This window comes from Mus musculus, chromosome 17 (assembly GCF_000001635.26).
Source record: "Mus musculus strain C57BL/6J chromosome 17, GRCm38.p6 C57BL/6J".
Taxonomy (NCBI): Eukaryota; Metazoa; Chordata; class Mammalia; order Rodentia; family Muridae; genus Mus; species Mus musculus.
Genome location: NC_000083.6, coordinates 24,837,984 through 24,864,690, shown reverse-complemented (window position 1 = coordinate 24,864,690; position 26,707 = coordinate 24,837,984). Strand labels below are relative to the sequence as shown.

The 26,707-nt window shown below is 47.6% G+C and overlaps 3 protein-coding genes across 11 annotated transcripts in view; 1 reads left to right on the top strand and 2 right to left on the bottom strand.

The window, feature by feature from the left end:
* Nucleotides 1–240: 240 nt before the first annotated feature.
* Nucleotides 241–24,910, bottom strand: Hagh (hydroxyacyl glutathione hydrolase). 4 transcript variants are annotated; one of them, XM_006523661.2, is made up of 9 exons: nucleotides 24,410–24,910; nucleotides 11,785–11,960; nucleotides 10,995–11,059; nucleotides 7,936–8,053; nucleotides 7,067–7,175; nucleotides 3,642–3,745; nucleotides 3,277–3,378; nucleotides 935–1,014; nucleotides 241–498 (listed from the first exon to the last, which is right to left on the bottom strand). In XM_006523661.2, exons 2-9 carry the CDS (start codon nucleotides 11,887–11,889, stop codon nucleotides 399–401), a joined length of 783 nt encoding a protein of 260 aa, XP_006523724.1. In that variant the 5' UTR covers nucleotides 11,890–11,960; nucleotides 24,410–24,910; the 3' UTR covers nucleotides 241–398. The 4 variants fall into 4 exon arrangements, with proteins under 4 accessions (XP_006523724.1, XP_006523723.1, NP_077246.2 ...); XM_006523660.3 differs by lacking the exon at nucleotides 24,410–24,910 and adding an exon at nucleotides 14,483–14,644; NM_024284.2 differs by lacking the exon at nucleotides 24,410–24,910 and adding an exon at nucleotides 14,023–14,201.
* On the top strand, nucleotides 14,389–15,795 carry Fahd1 (fumarylacetoacetate hydrolase domain containing 1). Its single transcript, NM_023480.3, has one exon. It carries the CDS (start codon nucleotides 14,590–14,592, stop codon nucleotides 15,271–15,273), a length of 684 nt encoding a protein of 227 aa, NP_075969.1. The 5' UTR covers nucleotides 14,389–14,589; the 3' UTR covers nucleotides 15,274–15,795.
* Meiob (meiosis specific with OB domains) overlaps nucleotides 24,903–26,707 on the bottom strand; it is a 35,488-nt gene continuing 33,683 nt past the window's right edge. For 5 of the 6 annotated variants that reach the window (XM_006525045.4, XM_017317702.2, XM_006525047.4 and 2 more), the window contains one exon: nucleotides 24,903–25,264. In XM_006525045.4, coding sequence (XP_006525108.1) covers nucleotides 25,154–25,264 — 111 coding nt within the window. In that variant the 3' untranslated portion in view covers nucleotides 24,903–25,153. The remainder of the gene's footprint in view (nucleotides 25,265–26,707) is intronic. The other variant, NM_029197.1, reaches the window with a different exon arrangement.

Genomic DNA, 26,707 nt, shown 5'->3' with positions numbered 1-26,707 from the left:
GTACTAATTCCTGGAAGTAGTTGCTACCCTTGAGGCTAGTCAAAAAGGGAGGAAAAGCTCAGAGAGGTGCCAGGCATCTCCTTCCCAAAGAGCCAGGATGTCAAGAGGCCTACCCAGGCTCAGTCCCTCCCAGAGCAAGCACCTCTAACAAACTGGGGCAAACTGGATGTCATGTGACCACAGGACCCTGAGGTTATAGACCGGGAGAGCCAGAGGTAATAAAGAGTCCATAAGCAGAGGTTATGGGAATAAATACTTTAAACCTTTTTTCTCTTATAAATATGCATTAGAACATTTGATAACACAAGCTAAGGGCTCTGAATTAACTGAAAAGTAGACTGTCCTGCATTAGCAGCAGGCCAGTCGGTTAGAAGTCCCTGTCCCAGCGTGGGTGTGCCTCAGTCCCGAGGCACCTTGAACTGGTCCTTCTCCCTGCGGATGGCCCTCATGGTGGTCACAGGGTCTGTCTCGCCAGCATGCTGTTGCACAGTCTTCTCCCTGGGGCGGCGAGACAAGAGAACAGGCTGCAGGCAACACACAAACAGCCCGTTCCCAGAGCCTGGGTCCGCAGGAAGAAAACCGCTGGGATTAAGCAAGCCTAGCAGGCGCTCCCAGCAAAATACAGATGGAAGCCGCCAGCTCTACACTGCCTACCTAGCCCAGAGACCCAGAGCTTCACCGATCCTTAAAGAAGCCCTCCAAAGCCACTCCCCGAATGGGTCCTGGGTCCCTCACATCCTTGCAAGATGCTAAGAAAAGCATATCATATTTATGGGACAAAGCCTGCCTCTTGGGTACTCTTAATAAAGCTGGGGTGTGAGGGTCAGGCCCGCACACTTCAGGATGGGCTCAGCCCTGGTTCATCTCGTGTCATAAGGCATGAGCTACACCACAGGAGGGGTGCAGTCAAGAGAGAGCCCCACTACCATCTTACTTCACTCTCATGAAGGGGTTGTAGGTGAACTCTTCTGCCAGGGTGGATGGCACCGTGGGCTCCCCGATGGCATACTTCTCCTGTAAAAGATACCACTGTTGCTTAGGGATCAATGGGTCTCACCTTTCAAATATCTCAGTGATCTAGAAACTCAAGTGTATCCTAGATGGCACAGCAAAAGCGGCCAGGGCAGACAGCTCATGTGAGGGACCAGCAGTGGTCTTGGTGTCCCCGAGGGTCAACTGCTGCACTACTGTACCAGATCTGTCTTTATGCTGCCTCCGAGGGGCAGGTGAGTCCTGTCTTTATTACTGTGAGCTTTGTGTTCCACACAATGAAAACAAAAGCAAAGAGAGCAAGGCCCCCAACAAGAGAAGCAGCGGGGGGGGGGGGGGCAGTTAGTGACTTGGGCTTCCAGCAGTGTCAGGAGCTCCCAGGCAGTACCTGAGGAGCACCGAGCAGTGGAGTGCCAGAGGGCACTGGCCACCACCTCACATGGATAGCCTTGCTCCTGAGTAGCGCAGAGACGATGCTAACAGATCTAAACCAAAGCTGAGGGGTTCATACACGCAGGGCTCTCCATGGAGGTCTTGTCCAACTATTGCTGGCTAACATGGAGGCCTGAGGGACAGAGCTGCAACAGGAGCTGCAGCCACCCACCCAGGAACAAACAACAAAGCATGAACAAAATGATGCGCACAAGCAGGCACAGCAGCCGCACTCGAGACTCAGGAAGCACAGCTAACGGATGAACTCCCAGACTGAGCCATGTGACACAGACTGAGCAGGAGCTAGAGAGGCGAGGACGAGCTCATGGTTTTGTTATAGAACCCTCTAGAGAAGGGCAGCTGCCAACACAAGGTGCTGAGAGTCAAGATGCCTTGTTGAGGGAGAGGCTGGAAAGGTGGCTCAGTGGTTAGGAGCACTGGCTGCTCTTGCAAAGGACGTATGTTCAGTTCCCAGCACCCACATGGGAACCTTCAGCTACCTGTAACTCCAGTTTCAGGGGCTCTGATGATCTCTTCTGGCCTCCATGGGTACCAGTCATGCATGTGACACACATAGGTACATGCAGGTAAAACATTCATATATGAAAAATCAAAGCTTTTTAAAAAGTGCCTTCCCGAGGGGATCCGGCAGTGTGGTCTAGCTCAGGCATGGCAGGGATACGTGGGTGTGTGCTGTCTAAAGCTCATCTAACTACAGGTTTCATCCAAGACACTCGCATGCGTGTGAATTACCCTCAAAGTTGCTGGTCTGGCATTGTGAGGCCCTGCTTTTGATCCCCAGCACCAAGGGGAAATAAAGGAATAAAATAAGTTGCCTGGCAGTATTATGGTATGGACAGTGTACACACAGTGTGGCCTTTATGAGAATACTAAATACATCCTCTTAAGATGAATATGATTAACTAATTATGAGGGTTGACTTTTTTTCTGAGGGGATGGCTTTGATGCACTTCGCTGCCATGGCCGGCCTTAAACTTGCAGCCTCTTTTTTTTTTTCTTTTTTCTGTTTGTTTGTTTTTGTTTTTGAGACAGGGTTTCTCAAAACAGGTGTAGCCCTGGCTGTCCTGGAACTCACTTTGTAGACCAGGCTGGCCTCGAACTCAGAAATCCGCCTGCCTCTGCCTCCCAAGGGCTGGGATTAAAGATGTAAGTAGATTAGATGTGTGCCACTGCACCTGACTCAGCATCTGAATTGTTGTTTTTCTGAGATAGTCTCATGTAGCCCAGGCTAGCTAAGAATACACAAAGTAGCTGAGACTAGTCTAACTCCTGACTCTCTCTCTCACCAGGCAGCTTTCCAAGTGCTGGCACTGCAGGTATGCGGAACTTTCTAGTGTTACTTTGTAACCCCCTTCCCTATTTGGAAAAGATGCTGGATAGAGTGTTTATTTTAAATAATGACACAGCACATCTATGCAGGGAAGCACCACTTCCTGAACTTGGCAGAGGAAGCTGCACCTTCCAGGTGTGCACAGCTCACCCTAACATCTGTAGTGAACAATAGGAAGGCAGAGCCTGGTTTCTAACAAAGCTCTCGGCCACTGCCTTGGGCTCACTGGTGACCTTGGGTCACCGAGGTAAACCCCTTCAGATGAGGATCAACTGGCTCAGTGTGTGGAACAAGGCTGGACCCTGTAGCTTGGGCCCCTTCTGCTAAGATGCAGAGTCTAAGGCCTGCACTGTGTGTGCCCTCCAGTTAGATTTTACTGCAGTGACAAGCACTGAGCTGGTGACACCTAGCTTCCACCTGCTGTCTGGACTGTGCTGTGTGTCAACATCCAGGCCCTTGGAGAGGCCCTGTGCCATGACAGGACCTAAGCCATGCTCACTCACCTTGGCCCAGGCTAGTTTCTCTTGAATGGCAGCATTGCCGGGCTCCACATGGCGTGCAAACTTAAGGTTGTTTACGGTGTATTCATGACCACAGTAGACTTTCTGAAGAAAAAGCCAACACAGGACCATGTCATGTCTCAGCCTGACTTGGCAGCCCACACAGTGTGTGCACTAGAGGATACTACGAGCTGTTAGCTCTACCCACTTCTCCCCTCAGCTTAGAGTTGAGGCTGCTCAGGGGATCCACCACACACAGGCCAGCCGGGGAAGCAGAGACAGTTTGGGGGCCTGAAGGGTGGGCCCAGCATGCAGCAGCTACACTCCTAGAGCATGCGGGGCCTTTGGGCAAGGGAGGCACTGCCTACTGTGTCTGGAGGAAGCCGGCCCAAGACTTCAAGCAGCGCCTTGTACATCTCATCTGCAGTTCCCTCATAGAACTTCCCACAGCCAGCAACAAACAATGTGTCACCTGAAAAACACAGCGACAGTGTCTCACAGTCAGCTCATACACCGGCCCTCTGCACCTAGAGCTAAGGCCCAACCTATGGACAGGCAACAGGACATAGCCCTCAGGCCCCAGCCCCCTAACCGGCACCCATACACCAAAAGGCACCTCCACCCAACATGGCACAAGGCTGTCCACAAGAACCCATCCTGTCAGCTTCAACCATAGCCACTAAGCCACTGTTTGGGCCTGGAACCCAGGGTCCCCTGACCTTAGCTGAAATCACCACAAACCCACCTCGCAGCAGCGCTCCCTAGATCCTCGGATGCCCACTCCTCCTGGCATCCATGTTTGACACTCTCTCTTTGTTGCTGAGAACATCTGAGGCATTCCTCCCCCATCCCCAGACTAGCATTGCTCTTGGCCTTGCCCAGCATTGGTGGGACAACCTGACTGACTGTTCCCTACACACCCCTGGATTTTCCACTGTGGCTAGCTCAGTGGGCTCTCACGGTGCCAGGCACCGCACTCCTCCTGGGCGCCACAAGGAGGGATTCCAACTCTGAAGCTCTAAACACCTCCTGCCTGCCTGTCCCCAGTACTATCCCCTGTTGCCTCTCAGTGCCCAGTCTACCTCTCTCTGCCTGGCAGGCTTTATCCTAGACTACAGCTGCAGATGTCTGGCCCTCCCTCCCACCACACCTTCTATGGTTGTGCCCGCCTCCACTCTCCACTCCAGCTCCCCTTAGCTCAGCTGGAGTGGCAGCTGGCTCAACTTTCCTGGGCTACTGAGCAGTACATGCCTCACCACCGGCCCTCACTGTTGATGCCAGAGCGCGCCCCAGCATACCTCACGATGATGAAACCTTGCATCACAGGCCAGGTCCTGCCCACCAACAGTCACGGGAAGGGCAGGACATCACGGGCCCTACATCCTGTGGCACTTACCTGACACCGAGTACCTTCTGTCAGGAGAGAGTCATGAGGGACCCAGCCCTAAGCTCAACTGGGGCTGGGACGAAGAACCTGCCTGACACATGGGCCTTGGGCTCCATCCACTGTCAACATAGAATGGGGCTGGGGAGATTGGCTAGCTGGAAAATGCTTGCCTTCAGGCCTCAGGAACTGAGCCTCATGCCCAGAACTCATGTAAGAACCCAGGCATGCTAGCTAGTTCACCCTGCCTGGTAACCTTCTCCATCTTCCAGCTCCCATGAAGGGGCAGGAACCTGGGAGCAGGAACTGAAGCCAAGACCACAGAGGATGACTGATTACTGGCTTGCTCAGTTTGCTTTCTTATAGAACCCGGGACATATCTGCCCAGGGGTCGCACTGCGCACAGAAGACTGGACCCTCCCACAATTATTAATCAAGAAAATTCCCCACAGACTTGGCAATCTAATGGAGGCGTTTTTTTTTCCTTCCCAGAAGACTCTAATTTGTATCAAGTTGACAAAAAAATTAATCATTACAGTGTACCTAGGGAATGACAGCCAACACACACACACACACACACACACACACACACGTGCACACACACATACACACATACACACACATACACACACACACACACACACACACACACACACACACACACACACACACACACACACACACACACACACATCTTCTCCCAAGGCTGGCATGTCCTGATGTGGCTTCCTGTTATCAGCCCATGACAGCTTGAATAAGAGGGGCTGCCATCTGCTCTCACAGACACTGGCACAGAGCCTGTTGCAGGGCGCACACACAGAGCCATGCCCACAGGGGTGGGCCAGCTGAGTCTACACCTCGATTAACCTTGATGGTCACAAGCTGAGGGCCGGATGCTTATCACCATTTCACCACAGCAGCACTGCAGTTCAGAAAACCCCAGCCAAAGTCACCAATCACAACTGAGCATGTGCGCACAGAGGTGCTGTTCCAGGCTACAGCGCTCAACTTTATAGAGCAGTTTTCAACCTGTAGGTCACAACCCCTTCACAGGGGTCGCATATCATATATCCTGCATATTAGATATTTATACTGAGATTCATAAGAGCTGCAAATTATAGTTATGAAGTAGCAATGAAAATAATCTTATGGTTGGGGGTCACCACACATGAGGACCTGTATTAAAGGGTCACAGCATTAGGAAGGTTGAGAACCAGTGCTAGGCAGGGTGGAGGTGAGCCCAGGGCCTGAGCACGAACCACACAATGCCATGATGGAGACAGGATATTTTCAAGTCAGGTGTGCTGGCTCTCACCTGTAACCCACACACCCAGAAGGCTAAGGCAGAACGACTGCCACAAGTTCCAGGCCAGCTTGGGCTACAGAGACCCTGTCTAAAACCAAAATCCAACACAAAAAACGTTCCTCTGTAACATGTTTAAAAACAAGCTGGGGTTCCTGGGCAATTTCATGTTTCCCAAAGGAGATTTAAGTCTCTACCCAACTTCTCCTGCCTGAAAGCCCTGCTATGACCTCTTTAAGGACAAGCGGACCTGCCCTCCAGCCAGGCTCAGAGCCCCAGTAGCTGTCATGGGATGGCAGCCCATCTTCATGGACCACATCACAACTGGAGGAGCCCCCCCCCCCATGGTCTCGGCCCCCACACGGTCCCCTGCACATGCTAGCCCTCTGCTCCCAGCCCCCACACGGTCCCCTGCACATGCCAGTCCCAGTGGTCAGGAGGCCCAGGCTGCTCAACACTGTTGTCCCAAGGTTGCTCTGCTTCACAGGCTCCCAGTCAGCACCAGCAAGGATTCCATTTTTTCTTCAAATGTGGAAAATTCCTCTGATTTCTGGACAAACCTACTGTGGACTGAGTGTGAGCTGCACACATTAACCCAGGGTTTGGCTCGGTCTCATGAACCGCCCACAGAAAAGTTAGGCTTCTGGCTCTGCAGGGGCCATTGGGTTCATGTCACCCAAGCCAGGGCGCAGGTACTGCCTTGTGCTGGCCTAGCCCAGATCCCAAGCCTCTCTGCAATGCTGAAGGAAGGACCACGCCCATCAGTTGGCTGCTACAGGGCAGGGGTGGAGTTTGCAGAGGGGTGACCACCACAAATGGAGCTGTCCCCCTCAGGCCCCCGGGGCAGCAGCCCACACACAACTCAGACTCCTTTGCACTCTCCATCCTGGGGGCTGTGGCTTCCTTATGTGGGATGTGGGGCTAGAGAAGATGCAGCCCCTGCTAGATCTGACAGGAAAACCCCTGCTTCTCTGCACAGGAGTTTTCCTCACACAGCCAATGCAGAATCTTCACACACACACACACAAACACACACACACACACACACACACACACACACATACACACACACACACACACACACACACCTCCCAGCCCCCACTCACCTGTGAACACAGCAGAAGGCTCTGAGCTCCCAGGCTTGCTCACAAAGTAACAGATGTGTCCCGAAGTATGGCAGGGTGTTGACAGGCATTTGACACTGAGAGACCCCACCTGAAATAGAGGTCCTGGGATGAGCCGGACCATCGCAAGTGGCAGCACTGTTGGCTCCTATGACCCTCCCCTTGCTGACCACCTGGATGTGCTCAGTCCTGGATCTATCTGCATTCTAGACACCTGCAGAGCCAGCCAGGCCTTGTAGCCTCAGGACACACGGAGGGGCCAATGCTTTCTGCTAGGGGGTGGCCCTAGCAGGTGCAGATGCTTCAGGGGTTCAAGGAAAAAACCCAAACCGGCCTGTTTTGGTTTTGCCTCCATAACAAATTGAAAGTCAAATTGAAACCAGGCATTTCTCTATAAAAGATACTTCTTTTCTGGCCCCTCCCCCCAGCTCTTTACTTCAAGGGTTCAAAGCTAAAGCTGACCCAGCAAGGCAAACGCCCCAACACACAAAATGCTCCAGCAAAGGTGCACACTCTTTCCACATCTGTACAGCCTCTCTTTGCTGAAGTTGCTCACACCCTGACCAATTTTCCCAAATACTGCAGCTGTGTGTCCTACACACAATTCCACCACCACATCCAAGAAATCAAAAAAAATCCCGGAGGCCTCTGTAAGTCCTCCGGGCCACCTCTGCGCCCTTCCCCAGTGCCCAGTCACACAGCAGCTGACTTTCTCACTCTGCTCTCAAACAGATGACTGGCCAGGCAGTGACGAGGCAGGCCCTGGCCCGCCAGCTGCCTTCCAAACGATGCCTGGAGACCCGCATCCTGCAGGGCCTTCTCTGGCGCTCTCCCCATGGCTTGGTGTGTACCTGCAGTGTGGAGAGGTGTGTGACCTTGTGAGTCAAGGCTCCGATGCGGTCATCACCTCCATAAACCTTCAGCCCAGGCTCCAGCTTCACCAGCTTCTCGTTCCCACCAGCGTGGTCCCTAGAAGTCAGACAGGAGGCCTGGGGTAACGTGCTCAAATGGAGCAGGCTGCTTGCTTGCCCTCAACCCTTGACCAAATGGACTTTTCACTTTGCCTATACATTTTCCAGTAGAAACAGGCAACCTAGAACCACTGTTTACCTGCCATTTGTTGACACTGAAAACAACTTTCTCAGGTGCCCAGCACAGCCCTGGACAGAGAAATCAGAACCTATGCAGAGTCCCAGGCCTGGTTTCACATGATGTGGGGCACAGGAAATCACCTGGAGAGCTCCCAGGTGCACAGAAGCACAGGGAGGGGATGTGGGTTGGGAAGTTCCCCCAGGCAATCCTAATGCAAAGCCCAGCCTGGGCCAGCGCTTGGCAAAGGCTATGCTGGGAACTTGTAGAAGTACAGCCCTGCCCACCTGGGGGAGATTTGCATGCAGAGTACAGGCCAGCCAGGGTGGAGGCACCTCCCAGACAGACACCAGGGAGTCCCATGGTTCCCTAGGGAGCCCTTTCACCTTTAAGACAGCAGCAGAGAGCAGGGCCATGATTTCAGGTACAGCTAGGAATATCCCCACACTGTGAGTCACACTGTGAGTCACCCTCAGCTCCAAGATGAGGAATGGAAAAACCTATGTCCCGTCAGCCCCTTGGCTACTTTACTCCAAAACAACTCACGAAGCAGCAGGCTTCTCTCTCCTTAACAGGAAGGGACATGTGACTCAGCCCTCTGCTCCACTGCCTCCAGGACAGTGGTCACACAGGCCAGGGTGAACCATGGCCTCATCACCTTGTCACCACCAAGAAGTAAGAACACAATTTGATAGTCCTGCGGGCCACAGGCCAAACCTGAGGCCCAGCCATAGACCTAATGGTGGCACTGAGAGAAGGTGATAGAAAAATCCAGAACCCTCCACGTTATCAGGAAAGAGGCATCGGAAATAATAGTTACTGAGGTGGAAGAGAAAAGGCAAAGTGTGGGAAGGGCTTGGTGGCTGTGAGGCAGCTCCCACAAGATCCCCAAAGGGGTAAGTGACAGCCACAGGGAGCCCCGGGGAAGGAGCCTGAAAAACAGCAGCCATGCTGCGAGGCACAGGTCGAGACTAAGGCTAAACTCCCCGTCCCCAAGGAGCCTCGGGCCTCAGAGGCCTGGCCATGAGACCCTGATAAGTCAGCCACAAAGACAGAGTGACAGGGAGGCACAGGTTAGCCTTACATCACTGAAATCACTGGGAGTTCCCAGGACAGGGTCAAAGAGAGAGGCTCTGGCTTTCTTCATGGCATCGTTTAGAAAAGAAAACAAGAGGCAAGCAAACACCTCTTCTACCTCTGAAGACCTCAAAAGATCCAAGGCAAGTTCTAGGCCAGTCAGGGACCCTGGGTCAAAACACAAGCGAAAACTAAAAAAAGAAAGAAGGAAACATACAAACAAACAAACAAACAAAGGAAGAAAGAAAAGAATAAAAGTCGGAGTAGGGCTTCTTTAGGCAACATTATCCCAAAGCCACAAGTTCAATGCCAGCCTGCGTCAGAGTGAAATCCTATTTCAAAACACCAAACCAACCAAACAACAGAAGCCAATCCACCACACCTCTCACAGCCTGGAGCTCACTATAGAGATTAGTCTATACAATGACCACAGTCATTATATTCACAGAGCTCCACCTGCCTCTGTCTTCCCATTTTGTTGGTTTTTGGTTTTACTTATTAAGAAAATACTGATGCCTACCTACTCTTTCTCTCTGATGTGGATGACAGCTCTCTCTCTCTCTCTCTCTCTCTCTCTTTCTCTCTCTCTCTCTGTCATTCACTTTACATCCCAATCCCTGCCCTTTCTGGTACCCACCCCCCTTCTCTTTACTTTTTGTGAGTAAGTATGTGAAGGCGGCCATTGGGGGGGGGGTCCTCCTGTGACCAGAGAAGCCTGGCTTTATGGAGACAGCAGTGGACACTTGTGTCTAAGGGTGCTAGTCATACCCTCTGCTCTTCACAAGTCACAAGTATTGTGAAGTTGCCGCATTAGTGGAACCCAGAGGTCACTGGCCCAAGAGGAAGAAGGCAGGTGTAGTGAAATTTTTGGTTTTTTTTTTTTAAAAACACAAATACTGTAAGACTGTGTTTTTGTCTTAATCCCAGGTGTCAGATACAGGGCTGCTTCAAACTGTTCACAGAAGGTGACTAGGATTTGTCTCGTGCTCTAGCAAAGGCCTGCTTTTCCAGCAGCAGTTTCTATGAGTGGGTAATGTTTGGAATTCTGGGAACTTTTCAGACAGTGTATAAATGTTAGTGGGGATTGCTGTTGGTAGGTGGTTTGTTGGCTGCTGTTGGTCATGGTTTTTTTTTTGTTTTTTTTTTTAAGATTTATTTATTTTATGTATATGAGTACACTCTAGCTGTCTTCAGACACACCAGAAGAGGGCAGACATTCAGAAGAGGGTAGACACACCAGAAGAGGGCATTTGGATCCCATTACAGATGGTTGTGAGCCACCATGTGGTTGCTGGGAATTGAATTCAGGACCTCTGGAAGAGCAGTTGGTGCTCTAAACCTCTGAGCCATCTCTCCAGCCCTGGTCATGGTTTGTTAAGTAGTCATATGGAAAGACGAAACAACAAGAAGATGAAATTAGATATTCTGTAGGCTAAGAGACCAAACTTGCCCCAGGAACTCAATGCCCCTAATCAGCAGGAAGTAGTCTAACAACAACTTCACCCTCTGCCCCTTTATCCTTTCTCTCTCCTGTCTAGTGCTAGGGAGTTGAAAGTGTGGAAGAAAGGGTGAAGGGTGGTAGAAAGAAGAACTCACAAAATAGCCAAAAGATGAGCTACAGGCAGGAGCTTTGGCGTATTCTCAGAATCCTTCCTGCTCAAGGGCCTGCTCCATCTAAGTCCAGCAACTTCCCAGGGGAATGACAGGCCCCACCCGCAGGCATCTCTGCAGGCTGAGCACTTACCAGTGGTGGTGAGTGGTGAGCACTGTGGTCAGTTTCACACGGTGCTTTTTCGCAGCTTCTATAACCTATAGCCACGGGGAAGGTGGAATAAAGGCCGGTCACACTTCTGGGCCTGGCTCAACTGCCTGCAGAGGGTGCCCAGCCCTCTTCCCACCTCTGCTGACTGACCGCACTCCAGACAACAGGCAGAAAGGTTTTTCCTCTCTCTGTCAACTTATATCACCTATAACCTACCCAAGCCCCAGCAGCTCCGACCGAAGCGACCCACAGCACTGGGGCACGCATGGACGATTAGCCTGATCTAAGGACTCACATTCGTTCCGACAGAGGTTTAACAGTGGGTGTCTGGCTTGCCAAAGTAGCCTGAGGTCTCCAGTGCCCTTCTCACTACCCCATTTACCACAGGCTAGACAACTTTGTTTTTTCTTGTTGTTTTGTTTTTGCTTTTGTTTGTTTGGGTTTAGGGATTTTTTCTTTTCTTTTCTTTCCTTTCCTTCTTTCTTTCTTTCTTTTTTTTTTTTGGGGGTGGGGGCAGGGTTTCTCTGTGTAGCCTTGATTGTCCTAGAACTTGCTCTGTTGACCAGGCTGGCCAGATCTCTGAGCTCCAGCTGTCTCTGCCTCCTGAGTGCTGGGATTAAAGGCACACACCACCACTGCCAGCTGACAACTTTGTTTGGATAAACTAATTTCCACCTAGCTTCCACAAAGCCATAAAGACTGTGGTCGTAACCCAGTGGATGAACACTGAACTAGGTGACAGGGTGCAGGGGGCAGGAAGAGCCGCACATACCTTCTGTGGTTGCACTGGGTCCACGATGGCGGCCTCCTGGGTGTCCTCATCAATGATCAGGTACATGTAGTTGTCAGTCAGGGCAGGCAGTAGTTCAACCTTCATTATGTCTTGCTGCACAGTCAGATTCTTCCTGAAGTCTGAGTGACACAGAGATAGTCCCAGCAGGGCCTGACCTGAAGAAACACACAGAAGGAACCTCAGACACCTCACCAAGATTTCAGAACGGCCAGACCCCTCATACCCGATGGCTCAACAGCTGGCTTTCTGAAGTTCCGGCGAGGGAATATCCTTTCACTACATCCTTCAGGAAAGCAGAGACCACGTAAGTCAGCCTCTCCCAGGTACAGAATTGTTATTTTGGGGTTTTTTGGGGGGGTACTTTTTAGGTTTGGGGCTTGATTGATTGATTTTTTTAGGTTTGTTTATTTATTTTTATGTATATAAGTACACTGTAGCTGTCTTCAGACACACCAGAAGAGTGCCCTTTATCCCATTACTGATGGTTGTGAGCCACCTTGTGGTTGCTGGGAATCGAACTCAGGACCTCTGGAAGAGCAGTCAGTGCTCTCAGCCGCTGAGCCATCTCTCCAGCCTGATTGGTTGATTTTTTTTTAATAGATCTTGCTCTGTATCCCTTTCTAGACCAAAATCACTGTGTAGTCCAGGCTGGCTTTCAAGTCAGGACTCCTTCTGTCTCCATCTCTTTCTTTCTTTTCTTTTTCTTTTTCTTTTTTTCTTTTTTTTTTTTTTTTTTTTTTTTTTTGGCAGGGGAAGGGACAGAACCCCAGGGGCTCCTACTCGCAACTCGAAAGATCTACACCTCACCCTAGACTTGAGAGCTTGGTATTTCTTCTTAAGAGTTCATACAGGCTGTGTTACCTGCCTGTGGTGTGACTCAGGCCTAAAGATGGCAGGACAAGGCACCAGAGCATGGCCGCTCACTCTCCAGTCATGGCGTCTGCACTAATGGACTTAAATCCTCTAAGCTTTCAGCCCTTCTCAGGCCTCCAGCCCAAGGAGAGAACAGTATTTTCTCAGCTATGGCCAGCATAATGGAAAACACACAGTGCAAGCTCCTGAAAAGAAGAAACTGCTGCTTGGGACTCAAGCATGAGGGGCAGAGAACTTATCACCGAAGGATTGTCTTGGAGTGGGCCAAGGAGGCAGCAAATGACCAAGGGACTCCACTGTACTTTTGTCTGAATTTGTGGTGCTGGGGCTTTAAGCATTCTAGGGAAGTGCTCTGTCACAACCCTGCTCCCCATTTCTCCTTTTTTGGCACAACAGCTGGGCACTTTCCAGACCCCTTCTCATGTTCAGCAAAATAAGCATTTCTATAAGATCAGGTTTCTGTAATATTTGAATTCCCCTAAGCCCTAGCACTATCCACGCCGATGGACAGCGGAGGGTGAGAAACAGGTGAATACGAGCCCTTTTATGTACTTCCTGGTAAAACACAACAAACCTGCATGGATAAAGATCATGTTATTACCAGTGCTCAACCCACTCTAGTCGGAAGAGAGCCTGACTGCTCTGAAGAAGATGCGATCACTCCTATGGAAGGAATTCATCGCTCCCAGCTCCTTAGTTTGCAACTAGGGACATTCTGTTTGAATTGAGGTCAAATCCACAGACACGTTTTATATTGCTCAAACGTCAAAAAACGTTTCAGAGTTGCCTCTTCTCACCAGGAGGGCTTCTGCGGCACCAAAAGCTGAGCGGCTGCTCAGTAGTTATTGTACCTAGCTCTTAAATCGCCTAGCTCTTAAACAGCCTTCAGCAGCGACACTAAGGGGTATCCCTTAAATGGAGACCCATACTTCTGTTCTCAACGAGCGGACTTCTTAATAAAGATGGTTCATAGACTTTCAATCACGATTGTTCCAAAGTTCCCGGCTAGCTGAATTCAGGCTGGCCAGCTCCGGGGCTTTGGCAACCCACTGTCGCCACATCAGACGTTAAGAGGAAAAGCCGACTTAAAAACTAAAGTCGCAACCCCAAAACTGGAGTCGGACTCTGGCCAGGAGGGAGCAGGTGCCAGCCCTCTGCCTCGATCCCGGGCCACGAACCCCTCCAGCGCCAGATGCCTATTCCAAGGCCCTCAACACGCCCGGCCCCGCTTCTCGCCCGCCCGGCGGCGCTCAGCACCTGCGCCTGGAAACAGCAAGGGCTCGCCCAACCGACGTCCGGCCTCCAGCACCCGGCCGCGCCGCGTCAGTACCTAGACACACTTACCCAGACCACGGCGCGCGCAGGTGGCTCCCAGCGCTGACAGGCTCCGGAGACACAGCGACCCGCGACCCAGCACCATGACCCACGGGGTGCACAGCCGGGTCGCGGAGTCCGCAACACCAGCGTCGTGGGCATCAACACTGGCGTTGGCGACTGCAACCAATCAGTGTCGTCCTCCTACTGCTCCCAACCAACCAACTCCTGCTCTTTACCAAAATGCCACGCCCTCAATCCATCAGTGACCGCCCATAGAGTTCACAGCCAACCAGTGCCTGTCTCGCACCGCCGCGCCGCCCCTAGCCAATCAGTAGTAGCTCCTGCCCCCCCCCCCCAAAATGTTCCCTAGCTGCCCTAGCAGCCTTGGCCTGTAGACTCGGTCTGCAAGTGGGTGTTGGAGGAGGCTGAGCGTGAGCCTCCTCGTCTCTCTGGGGCAGTCGCCTGCACGCAGAGACCTTTCGCTGACCTCAGCGTCCCGCTGCTGCGCAAGGAAGGGCGGGGCCGCTCCGACCTGGACAGCGTCCGAAGCCAGTCCTCTGGAGGCCGCCGTAGTCCGGGGGAGTCGGTGGTCACATGACCCAAAGCTGTACTATGGCTTCCACCAAACCGCTGTCTCGTTTCTGGGAGTGGGGCAAGAATATCGTCTGCGTGGGGAGGAACTATGCAGATCACGTCAAAGAGATGCGCAGCACCGTGCTGAGTGAGCCTGTGCTTTTCCTGAAGCCGTCCACCGCGTACGCTCCCGAGGGCTCACCGGTGTTAATGCCCGCTTACTGCCGCAACCTCCACCACGAGGTGGAGTTGGGAGTGCTTCTGGGCAAGCGTGGTGAAGCGATCCCGGAGGCTGCAGCCATGGACTACGTGGCCGGCTATGCCCTGTGCCTGGACATGACTGCCAGAGATGTGCAGGAGGAGTGCAAGAAGAAGGGGCTGCCGTGGACCCTGGCTAAGAGCTTTACGTCCTCCTGCCCGGTCAGTGCCTTCGTGCCCAAGGAGAAGATTCCTGACCCTCATGCCCTAAGACTGTGGCTCAAGGTCAACGGAGAGCTCAGGCAGGAGGGCAAAACATCATCTATGATCTTTTCCATCCCCTACATCATCAGCTATGTTTCTAAGATAATAACCTTGGAAGAAGGAGATCTTATCTTGACCGGGACTCCAAAGGGAGTTGGGCCAATTAAAGAAAACGATGAGATCGAGGCCGGCATAGATGGGGTGGTTAGTATGAGGTTCAAGGTGAAAAGATCAGAATACTGAGAGTAGAGTGCCAAAGGGGAAGGGAGACAGAAGCAAGGGAAATAAATGACACTAATAATGAAAATCTAAAAATTATGCTAGACATGTCAAAAAAGATGAATCCTTAAAAAATAACGTGATCTAAAAGACCTGGGACTGAAATAGAAACAGGAACAACGAAGCTAAAGGATATAGAATGCTTCCCAAGAGGGCAATGTTAAACTAAACTTTGAGAAGTTGTAGTTTTCTTTTCTAAAACTGAACTGAATAGACTTTTCAATAAATCATTCTGAAGTCTATACCTCCAGACTTAAAAGTGCAAAGGAAGTAACTCATTAATGCTGTTGGCCTTTAGGAAAGCTGTTTGTACAGAGCACTCCAGTTGATTTTTACTTGGGAAAGTCCTCCACCTCAAAGCCAGATAAGAATTTTGTTAAGTGAGCTCTTGCTGCAGCCCTGCCTTGTTTACTTTGGGTGTGGCTTCTGAGTTTGGAAGATAATTTTGAAATTGTTTTCCAAATAAAGACCATTTCTGTGTGACTGAAAAGAGCACTTTCTTTTCCCAGGGTGGGGAGCACTTCTTCCTCTGGGACTTAGGACCTTGGCCTTTGGTTTCCTGAGCACTGTGCCTCTTTAACTTATTAACCACATAAACCAATACTTCCACCTCAAAGACACAGGCCCTAGGGAACTGACAAGCCTGGAGATGCTGTGTGTGTTCATGCTTGCACCCCTCCCTGATAAAATGCCTGTCAGGATGCACAGCACAGTTGTCAGGGCCTAGTGGAGTCTTGTAGAATTAGATAGTGGCTTTTGCTGAGAGGGTACATAGGAGCCTGCTGGTCCCTTTAAGAAGGCATGTTACATCTTGTTAGTAGTTTATCATTACTGTAAGGCAATATGCCAACCATAGTTCATTCCATATTTCTGTGTATTCTGGGTTTCTTGTTTGTTTTTTTTGTTTGTTTTGCAAAGCTATACCACTGGCATTATTATTATTTCTGATGACAATGCAGACTTAGAAGATAGAACTGAAGTAGAGCCAAGTTGTAATGAAATTGTCACAAACTCAGAACCTGAAGTTTTAACTACAGCATAGGTAGTGTCATATAAGTAGATATATAAGAAAATTTAAGCATTTAGGTATTCTGTGAGCCCCATGCTTAATTATTTATTATGAGGTCCCATAGTGCTATTTGATAAATATGAAATATGATTTTTAAGAGTCTCACTATTGTAGCTCAGGTTGACCTTGAACTTCATAAACCACCTGACCTAAGTTTTCCATTTTTTTATCTTCTAGTAGTTTATTGAATTACTTAGCAATCAATGTTTATTATAGATGAGTGAGGAATATTAGGTGGGAAAGGAACAAAACACCTTATGGTTCATCTACTCAGAGACAGTCGAAGTTAAACATTTGATATAAATTCTTCCAAGTCTATATAAATATTGTTTTAAAATAATTTGCTTCCACATCCTTTTTTTAAGACAGGGTCTCACTATGTAGCTCAGGCTTGCCTGTAACTCATGATCCTCTCCCTATTTGCCTGACTGCTGCTGAAAGAATAGCTAAATACTACATCATACCATTTTCCTACCTGATGCTTATCCTAGCTATTGTGACTTCCACATCAGTCAGCGCCTCTGCAATATGATTTTCATTGATCATGAGTGAGTCCAGGTTAGCCCTCTGATTTTAGACATTAGGATTTGCTTGTGGAATCAACACGCTGTTAATTTCTAACTGCTGTGGCTGGGTTCCCAAAGTCAAAGGGTGTGTTCATATTGCAATGTACTGTTAGTCTAGCTAGCAAGTACAAGGTTGAGCTGAGATATCTACCAAGTTAACAGATGAATTAAGCAATCTGAGGGCACAAGCTAGTGCCCAGAATGCACAATGGCCATGGGGCCAATGTCCATCAAGCAGCAGAATGAGCTTTGGAACACACATCTGACATCAGCATTACACAAATCCTTGGATGCAGGAATCAAAACCAATCCAGTTCTCAATTCCTGCTAAAATAACAGTAACCCCAACACCAAGAAGATACATATCCCTTCTACTTATTTTAAACAAATATAGCCTATGAAAAAGCTAAAAGATACAGTCAATGAAGTCAAACTACCCTTCAGTAGATTCAATATCTGTAATTTTCAGATATGGAGAAATGGCCCAGAGGTTAAGAGCACTGTCTGCTCTTCCAGAAGATCCATGTTCAACCCCAGCAACCACGTGGCTCCTCACAACTGCCTAACTCCAAGGGAATCCAACACCCTGTGATCTCTGTGGGCACTGCATGAACATGGTGCACAGACATATTGGCAGACAAAACACCCATGAACATAAAATGAAAATTAAAAACAACAAATTGTTGGCCAGTCATAGTGGTGCACACCTTTAATCCCAGCACTCTGTAGTGTGGTCTATACACATTTCAGGACACCCAGTAATATATAGGCTCTTAAAAAAAAATATATATATATATATATATAAATAATTTGCTAATCACATATGAAAATAACTTCATAATGTTAGTCTAGCAAGAATATTTCTTCATACCTGTTAGATATTTGTTTTTGCTTTAATGTATTAGAGTGCATGCCTTTAATCTCAGCACTCAAGAGGCAGGAGCAGGTAAACCTCTGTGTGTTCAAGGCCAGTCTGGTCTACCAAGGGAGTTCCAGACCAACCAGAGCTACATAGTGACATCTTTTCTTAAATAAATTTTTCACTGGGTGTCTATAAAAAGTGAGGGAGTTTCAGATCAGCTAGAGCTACATAGTAAGACCTTGACTCAAATAGGTAGGTAGGAAGATAGGTAGGTAGGTAGGTAGGTAGGTAGGTAGGTAGGTAGGTAGGTAGATAGATAGATAGATAGATAGATAGATAGATAGATAGATAGATAGATAGATAGATAGATAGATAGATAGATATTTCATTGAGCATCTATAAAAAGTGAGCAATAGGCCAGTCCCAGTCTCACAGGCCTATAATTATAGCTGCCTTGGGTTTGATCCCAGAGTCCTATAAACAGATCATCAGGAACAGAAAAGGCAGAAAGCAACACCTACAAAGCAAGTGGGAGAGAGCTGGAGTGAGACCCAGTGGGGAGATACTCCAACTGGAGGGAGAACTAAGGGAGTCTGCAATCATGGTGAACTCTGCCTCCTTCAGGGCCTTATCAGACCTCCCTGCTCCTCACAGAAGCTGGGAGACCCCTGCAAACTTGTGGTCCAAGTTTCAGACAACATTCTCTACAGGTTTTATTTCTGATGCTTAAACTGTTAGAGACAGCAAGGGAAAGAACAAGCTTTCATACACAACATGGAACAGTTACTCATTTTTTTTGGGTGGGGGGGTTCGAGACAGGGTTTCTCTGTATAGCCCTGGCTGGGCTGGAACTCACTTTGTAGACCAGGCTGGCCTCAAACTCAGAAATCCCCCTGCCTCTGCCTCCTGAGTGCTGGGATTAAAGGGGTGCGCCACTACGCCCGGCTTCATTTTTTTTTTAAGGGAAAAACATGGCTATGAAACATTAGCTGCTTACACTTAAAAGTTTTAGGTACATTTTGTTAACTTGTGTATGAAAAAGAATATACAAATTTGTACTTGACAAGTATTATGTAGCAATTTCCTCCAAGAAAAACCATTCCATCTTTCTAGAAGCTCCTAAGACAAAGGATGTGCTAAAGAGAATTGAAACATTTAGTCCTTCAGAGAAGCTAGTTAAAGTCTCAGGAAATAAACAACTCAATAGTTTCAGGAAGTTCTGATGTTCTAAGCCCCTCCTTTCCCAAGCTTATAAAAACAGTAAGAACCACTATGAGATAGACTTAGACACGTTGAGCTGCTTAGTAGAGTCTCAGACAAGCTGAACTGCCTGGAAGAGGCAGGGACCCCTCCGGCCCCATTAGTTCCAACTTTGAAGGAATTTTTTTTCTGTAAGGGGCAGTGTTGTTTGAGAAAGTCCTGAAGGAGGCAGGCAGAACTGCCTGGCAAGAGACTAATTCAGTTGCCTGTGAGATACAGTCTCCAACCAGTCAGACTTTCTACAAGTTTTGCAGTGAATTCTGAGGTCCCAGCTTTCATGCAACTTCACCTATGTTGGGATGGGCTTTTGGTGATAGAGCTGTTTGGCTCATTTATGCTCTGGTAAGTACTTTCATACCTACACTCCTATAAGTAACCCCAGTAAAACTCAGTGGTTCAAGTTAGATTCTGGTGATATACCCTATTTTGGTCTGTCATTGGTTTCTCTGACAGGAATAGATGTTTGAGGAGTGAGTGTAACCCAACTTAAATGTTTCAAAATGTCTCTCCCAATGCTACAAATTCTAGCCAAGGTCAAGTACCACGGCTAGGGCGATAGTTTGCATCTCTTTAAATAGCTCTCTGAAAGCTGGGTGGTGATAGTGTTATGCCCGACTCTTCAGAAAACTCAGGGGAGCTCAGGAACTGAGGAGTCCGATGCAATCCTGCATAAGAGTCTTTTTATTTTCAAGTCAGACTCGGATCGCAAACCTTCTCACAACTCAGGACAGAAGTGCGACCCCGAGTTTGGAAGGCTTGGCACTTACATACAGCGTCGTTAGAGATTCTTTGAATGCGTAGGGTGATGGGGGGAGGCGGATGAGGCAAGTCATAATGCAAACACGATACCATTGGTAGGGCGGGATTGTGAGGCTGAGAGGGGGAGTCTTCCAACCTAAGGATTATCTTTATGGGGCTCTCAGGAACTAGTTTTATGACTGGCCATAACTGTCTATGACCTCTGATCACCTTCCTTCTATGCTTTAAACATTGGACCCTAAATCTCCTTTTTCCAAGGACAGGCACCAGCTGCACCTGGGAAGTGCCCAGCCAGTTATTACTGACAGTGCTAGCCTTGGAGACACAGAGGCAAGGGAGACTGTCATCTGTCTTGCTCAAGCTGGCATTTGTGGCTTCTCGCAGTTCTCTCAGAACGGCCAGGGAGAGGGAGGAAGCCCCAAACTTGCTGCAGGAGGGAGCAGGGGTTGGGGAAAGTGGAACATCTGCAGGAAAGCAGGAAAGCCAGAGGCAAGCTGCCTGTGCACCCCACAAAGCTTGCTGTGAGAGAGAACCGTAGAGTGGGGGAAAGGGGATTTCTTTGAGAAAGTGCAGAAGCAAGCTGCCTGTGCATTTCAATAGCACATGCCTTTAATCCTAACACTATGGAGGCAGAGGCAGGCAGATCTCTATGAATTTGAGACCAGCCTGGTCTACAGAGTTAGTTCCAGGAAAATCTGGGCTACACAGAGAAATCCTGGCTCAAAAAACCCAAACCAACCAACCAACCAACCAAACAAACAAACAAACAAAAACCATAAATAGCTATCTGTTACATCTTGCAAATTATATTGTAGCAATTATGTTGTCAGGCTGGTTTTATATTTCCTTTCAGTAAGAACACCAATCAAATGTACTAAAACTTTAGTCTGTTTTAAAGGGAAAGGAAAATGTAATTATAAGTGTCCCTCAGGCCTCAGGGAGCATTACAAAAGACTGTAAAAGCCAGAGTGGATGGATGAGACCAAGGAAAGAGTATCTTCCAAAAACAATAGTACTGATGCAGATATAAACTCAGTGTGGCAGTATCCATGGGCCCTTCCAGGTTTAAGTCAGACAGTGTCCCAGTCCTCAGAGGGGGAAGTGGACACAGGCTTCCATCCCTAACTGAGGGAGCCTCTCTCTATTTGACAGCTGCTTGCAAAAGAAAAATTATTTAATCCAATGGAGTATTACTTTTATCGAGACAGGGTTTCTCTGTGTAGCCCTGGCTGTCCTGGAACTCACTCTGTAGATCAGGCTGGCCTCAAACTCAGAAATCCACTGCCTTTGCCTCCCGAGTGCTGGGATTAAAGGCATGTGCCACCACTGCCTGGCTCTGTCTTTCTTTTTAAATTCTGGCTTATTTGGTATTTTTGTTTGCCTGTTTGGAGTTAGGTGAGTGAGGAGGTGGGGAAGGTCTAGGAGGCATTGGGAAATGGGAAAATATGATCAGAATATATTATGTGAAAAAATATTTTCAACAAAATATATTCTATTTTAAAAGTAGTAATGTCATATACTAGAAATTTTTCATACAACAAAATATTACTAAAAATATTACCAACAAGTGATAAGGACACAAAGATAGTTGGTACTTGCTAATCATAGACTAAGCTTATAAGTCTATGTATTTTGCATGAATTAACCCCTAGCTTTCCCAATTGCTATGAGAATTTGGAATTAAGAATCACAAAAGCAGAAACTTAGAGCAGGAGGCCTGGGAACCCCAGATGGAGCTTGAACCTGCAGCCACAGAGTCTGCCCACTCAGCTACCTTTGTTCCAGCCTCTGTCTGAGCCTTTATATCCCATCTGGGAAATGGACAAAATAATGCCCCTCATACATATCAGATGATAGCAGTAAAAGGCTATTTCTAAGTTATATGAGAAAGATTGAGTACTGTCAGCTATTAACGTTATACCAACTTATGGGGCTAGAGAGATGGCTCAGTGTTTACAGCATTGGAGAAGACTGAGTTAGGTTTACAGCTCTTGCAGAAGACTGAGTTAGGTTTCCAGTACCCAGTTCCAGTTCCAGGGGATCTGATGCCCTCTTCTGGCCTCTGCAGGCACCAGGCACATGGGGCACAAATATACATGCAGGGAAAACACCCATAGACTAGACATAAAATAATAAAATACTAAAATATAAAAATATAGCAATATATGAACTGATCATGGTGGTGCATGCTTATCGCCCTAGTACATGGAAAGTGGAGGCAGGAGGATCATGAGTTCAAGGACAGCCTAAGGTGTATAGTGAATTTGAGGCCAGCTTGATGCACAGAACAACAACAAAATACATAAGCATACACACTTAATATCTAGAAAGCTAATATCTAGAAATGAATCTCAAGGCAATGAGTAAGAAGATGTATAAATGTTTCATTGTTGTTTGTAACAGCTTAAAGTAGAAAACTCCTTTGTTGTTATTTTGTTTTGTTTTATTTGGAGACAAGGTTTTTCTATGTACCTTTGGCTGTCTTGGAACTCACTATGAGACCAGGCTAGCCTCAAACTCACAGAAATACTTTCTCCTCTAACTCCCAAGTAATGGGATTTAAGGTGTGTGCCACCATACCCCACTAATAAACACATACTTTACAAATAATTCATATTATAATATGTTTCATACTTGGTGAACTTAAAAATCATTGTACTAAGTGAAATCACAAGGACAAATACTGTGAGACCCCTCAGGCAGGGAGAGCCCAATTCACAGACATGAACTGTAGATCAGAACTTACCTGAGCTGTGGGAAGGGAAGAAGGGTGAATGGTCAAATGGTAAAGTTGTAGTTTTCAAGGAAGTAAGTGATTTTGGAAAGGTCATAAGCACTCAACATTATAAATGTGACTAATTTCAATGAATGATATATGTAAAAATGGTTAAGATATGAATTTGAAGGGGAGTCCAAGACAGGGTTATCTGTGTAACCCTGGCTATCCTGGAACTCATTCTGTAGACCAGGCTGGCCTTGAACTCACAGACATCCACCTGCCTCTGCCTCCCGAGTGCTGGGATTGAAGCTGTGCACCTGGTGCTATTATGTTTTATCAGGATATAAGACAAAAATACATTTGAAAACATGGCTCGAGTTTTAAAATGTAAGAGATTACAGTTATGTTCTGATGTGTATTATTTTCTATGAGAAATATAAAACTTGATTTTAAAAATGGTTGTAAAAGTAATGCAGGATCCCTCAGGATAATGCATATACACGTATAGGAATGGTGTTTCTACCATGTATTATGTACAGGACAAAAGCATAGTCTACAAAGAAAAAGTAGTCTAATCACCCAGAATGAACCCAAAACTTGGCAGAAACCAATTCCAGGAATTGGTTAACATAAATGTGTTAAGTTAAACTTTGAAACATACCTTTCATTTGGTGTCACTGGCCCTTTCTGATTCCTATGCCACCAGCAAAAACCTGAGCGATAAGGTCACCTGGGTTGTGAGCAGGTAATTTAGAGCCCTCTGCTGGCCACACTGGTCCTCAGCTGTGCCAGGGAACAGCACTGTCAGGGCAGCCACCAGGAGGATGTCTCTATTATGTGGTAGAAAGTAGTGATGAGACTATTGGCACAGCTGAAGACCCTTGGCACAGGAACCAGGCTGGTGCTTACAGACCCGCCCTGACCCAGCAGTCCTGACATGCCAGAGTGGCATCCAGTGAGGGCACATCATTGTGGTTTGCGTCAAAGCTGTTTCGTTGCCTGGATCAAGAAAGCTCTGACATCACCAATGGATTAGTTCATTGAAGGGCTGTTGGGAGTCATGTGAAATAAAGACATACCCAGGCATGGTGATGCACCTTTCTAATCCTAGCACCTGGGAAGTAGAGACAGGAGCATTAAGGAATGAACCTTCAGTACATAGTAAGTTCTAATACTATTCCTATAATGTCAGTACTTAGGAGGCTGAAGCAAAAGGATTATAAAGTTCAAGGCCAGCTGCCACAGAGGAAAACCCTGTTGAATACAGAGAAAAAGAGGAACTAGGAGGTGGGACCGACAGAGGAAGGGGTCCTTGGGACATATGTCGTTCGTGGGAACTTTATCCTCTCTCTGCTGCCTAGTCTTTATGAGGTCACAGCTTTGCTCTGCCATGTGCTGCCAGTCATGATATTCAGCCTCAAGTAAAAGCGATGGGCAAGGTACAATGTCTGATATCACGAGCCAAACTAAATCTCTCTTCCTTTAAGTGTATTTCGCCTGGAATTTTATTACAACAGAAAGCTAACAAGCCCGTATGCACTCTCAGCTACCAGCAAATGTTATCCTGCCCTGACCCAGCCAGGCAGCTCCAACTCTTCATCTCCTTCCTTGTCACCATGATGACTCATCTTGCTTACATGATCCAGCTCTCCCTCCTCGAGGAGAATGGGAGGAGGCCCTGTATCTATTCCATCTTGCTTGTCTAAATCAAGTCCCTCACTATCTCATTTACTAGCTCACTTTGGACATACCAGGATCACCTGGCAAGTCTGCACAACTGTACATATAGTAAAACCATAGAAAACATCGGATAACACACATGTCCCTTCCAACACCAGCTTCATATGAAAGCTCAGTATACTCACTTTTCTTGTGTCCTGCCCTCTGCAGGACAATGGATCAGATTTGAGGTTCACAACTGGTGCCGAACTAGGGTGGATCTTGTAGAGGGGCCAGTGCCTGAAACGAGTAGCTCAGATCTGTGTGGGGCTGAGCATTGTGCTCGCCCTGTGCTGTTGCAGAGAGGAGTGGGATGAGAAACAGCTGCCACGCCGATGTCTTGAGAAAATTCCCTCTTCAAAGTTCCTGAGGCTCACACATCACTCCCATAGCTCTTGAAGTTGGTCCCCTCCCTGCTGATTCATAAGTGCCAAGCTTGCATCAGCAAGCCTTAGCCTGCACCAGGTAGCTCCAGCTTGTCATCACCAAAGCCAGACCAGATCCTGCGCGGGCTTGCCTTCTCTCCAATATCAGGAACCTTTCACTGTGTCCTGTCAAGTGATATCTGCCACCACACTACGGAGAGGACATTTTGGGGGCTTCTAACCTTCTTCGAGAGACAAAGAAATCATTCATATCTGGGAGGAAGACCAAGCATGTTTATTTCTGTACATAAGCAAACATTTCCCCATGTGAGAGTAGACAGGGTAAGGTTAATAGAAATGGTATTCCAGGGGGCTGAGCTAACTCTAGAAGGAAACAGTGACAATCTAAGAAATAATTTTACCACATTTAGGCAAAATGTAATTTTACACATAATTCTCAAGCTAACATTCCATCGTAAGAGTTAAATGTCTATATTTTCCCAGAATTTGGAGCAAAATCTGGTTTTAAGTATGTCCTTGTCTAGCCAGGTTCCTGCTTGCCTCAGTAGGATCTGCAAGCTTACAGGAGAGTATGGTGACTTTCAGTCCACCCCTTGCTCTGTGTGATAAAATCAACTGAAGGAGAAAAAGAGACAGAGGGTTAGAGTTAAATATTTCCTCGTACACCAAGCTGAAAACCAGTGACCACAAAGGAAGAACTGCAAGGGTTTTTGTTGGTGGTGTTGTTTGGTTGTTTGTGCTTTTCTGAAACAGGGCCCTTCTGTGTGACTCTTGCTGACTGTAAACTCATGATCCTCCTACCGCAATGTCATGACTGCTGAACTACAGGTGTACGCAGCTGGGCCCAGCTTGGAATCACTCTGAGTACCAATTATTTTTACTTGAGATATGAGAATTATAGAAAGTGTTTTGTCTTTATAGACAGAGATTTATTTTGGATTTTTAAAAAGTAGAGTCTCATCAAACACTTGAGAATAAACAAGAACTTCTGGCATTTCTGCTGCCACCACCCAGAGGCTAAGATTATCTAGCTGGCATAATTGACCAAATTTCTCAGGTAATATAAATTCTCATATTTATTTTTTGCTTGTTTGAGACAGAGTCTTGTGATTTTCTATTACACATGCTGCTGTCCAACTCCTGACCTCAAGTAATTCTCCTGCTATACTTTACCAAGTAGATACAGGTTTAAGTCACTAGACCTGGCTCACAAGCTCTGGTTTCTGTCCAAGATCTTTCATGAATAAACTTAAATATCTTTTAGTGTCTAAGTATGTGGCTCACTGGTAGAGTCTTGACTAGGGAATTCCATCACTAATCCGTGCACACACAAAAGTTCATGCTTGTAATCCCAGTACTTAGAAGACTGAGGCAGGGGCTGGCGAGATGGCTCAGCAGGTAAGAGCACTGACTGCTCTTCCGGAGGTCCTGAGTTCAAATCCCAGCAACCACATGGTGGCTCTCAACCATCCGTAATGAGACCTGACACCCTCTTCTGGGGTGTCTGAAGACAGCTACAGTGTACTTATTTATAATAATAAATAAATCTTTGGGCCAGAGTGAGCGGGGCCAACCAGAGCGAGCAGGATCGACCAGAGCCCAACAACCACATGAAGGATCACAACCATCTGTACAGCTACAGTGTACTCACATACATAAATAAATAAATCTAAAAAAGAAAAAGAGACTGAGGCAGGAGGATAGCCTTGATTTAAAACCAGCCAATAGTGATGTCCAAGCCCAGAGGGAAACCCTATCTCAAAAGAAACAAAACAAAACAAAATAGGTGTTTTACACAAACATGGGTGTTTTGCCTGCATACATGCCTGTACATCACCTGCATGTCTGGTGCCCTCAGAGACCAGAAAAGGACATTGGATCCCCTTCAACTGGAGTTAAAAGACTGCTGTTAGCCCCATGTGGGTGCTAGGAATGAACTCAGGTCCTCTGAAAGAGCAGACAGTGCTCTTAACAGCCTAGGCATATCCTCAGCACTAACTCCACCCTACCCCAAATATAATCTTCTAAGCATATGTTTGGAAACATCCAATATGCTTG

Coding starts and splice junctions, on each gene's coding strand:
- Fahd1 (NM_023480.3), top strand. CDS start 14,590: ATGACCCAAAGCTGTACTATGGCTTCCACCAAACCGCTGTCTCGTTTC.
- Hagh (NM_024284.2), bottom strand. CDS start 14,098: ATGGTGCTGGGTCGCGGGTCGCTGTGTCTCCGGAGCCTGTCAGCGCTG. Junction 11,961..14,022: donor CTGCGCGCGCCGTGGTCTGG/GTAAGTGTGTCT, acceptor GTGTTTCTTCAG/GTCAGGCCCTGCTGGGACTA. Junction 11,060..11,784: donor ACCCAGTGCAACCACAGAAG/GTATGTGCGGCT, acceptor CCGTGGCTATAG/GTTATAGAAGCTGCGAAAAA.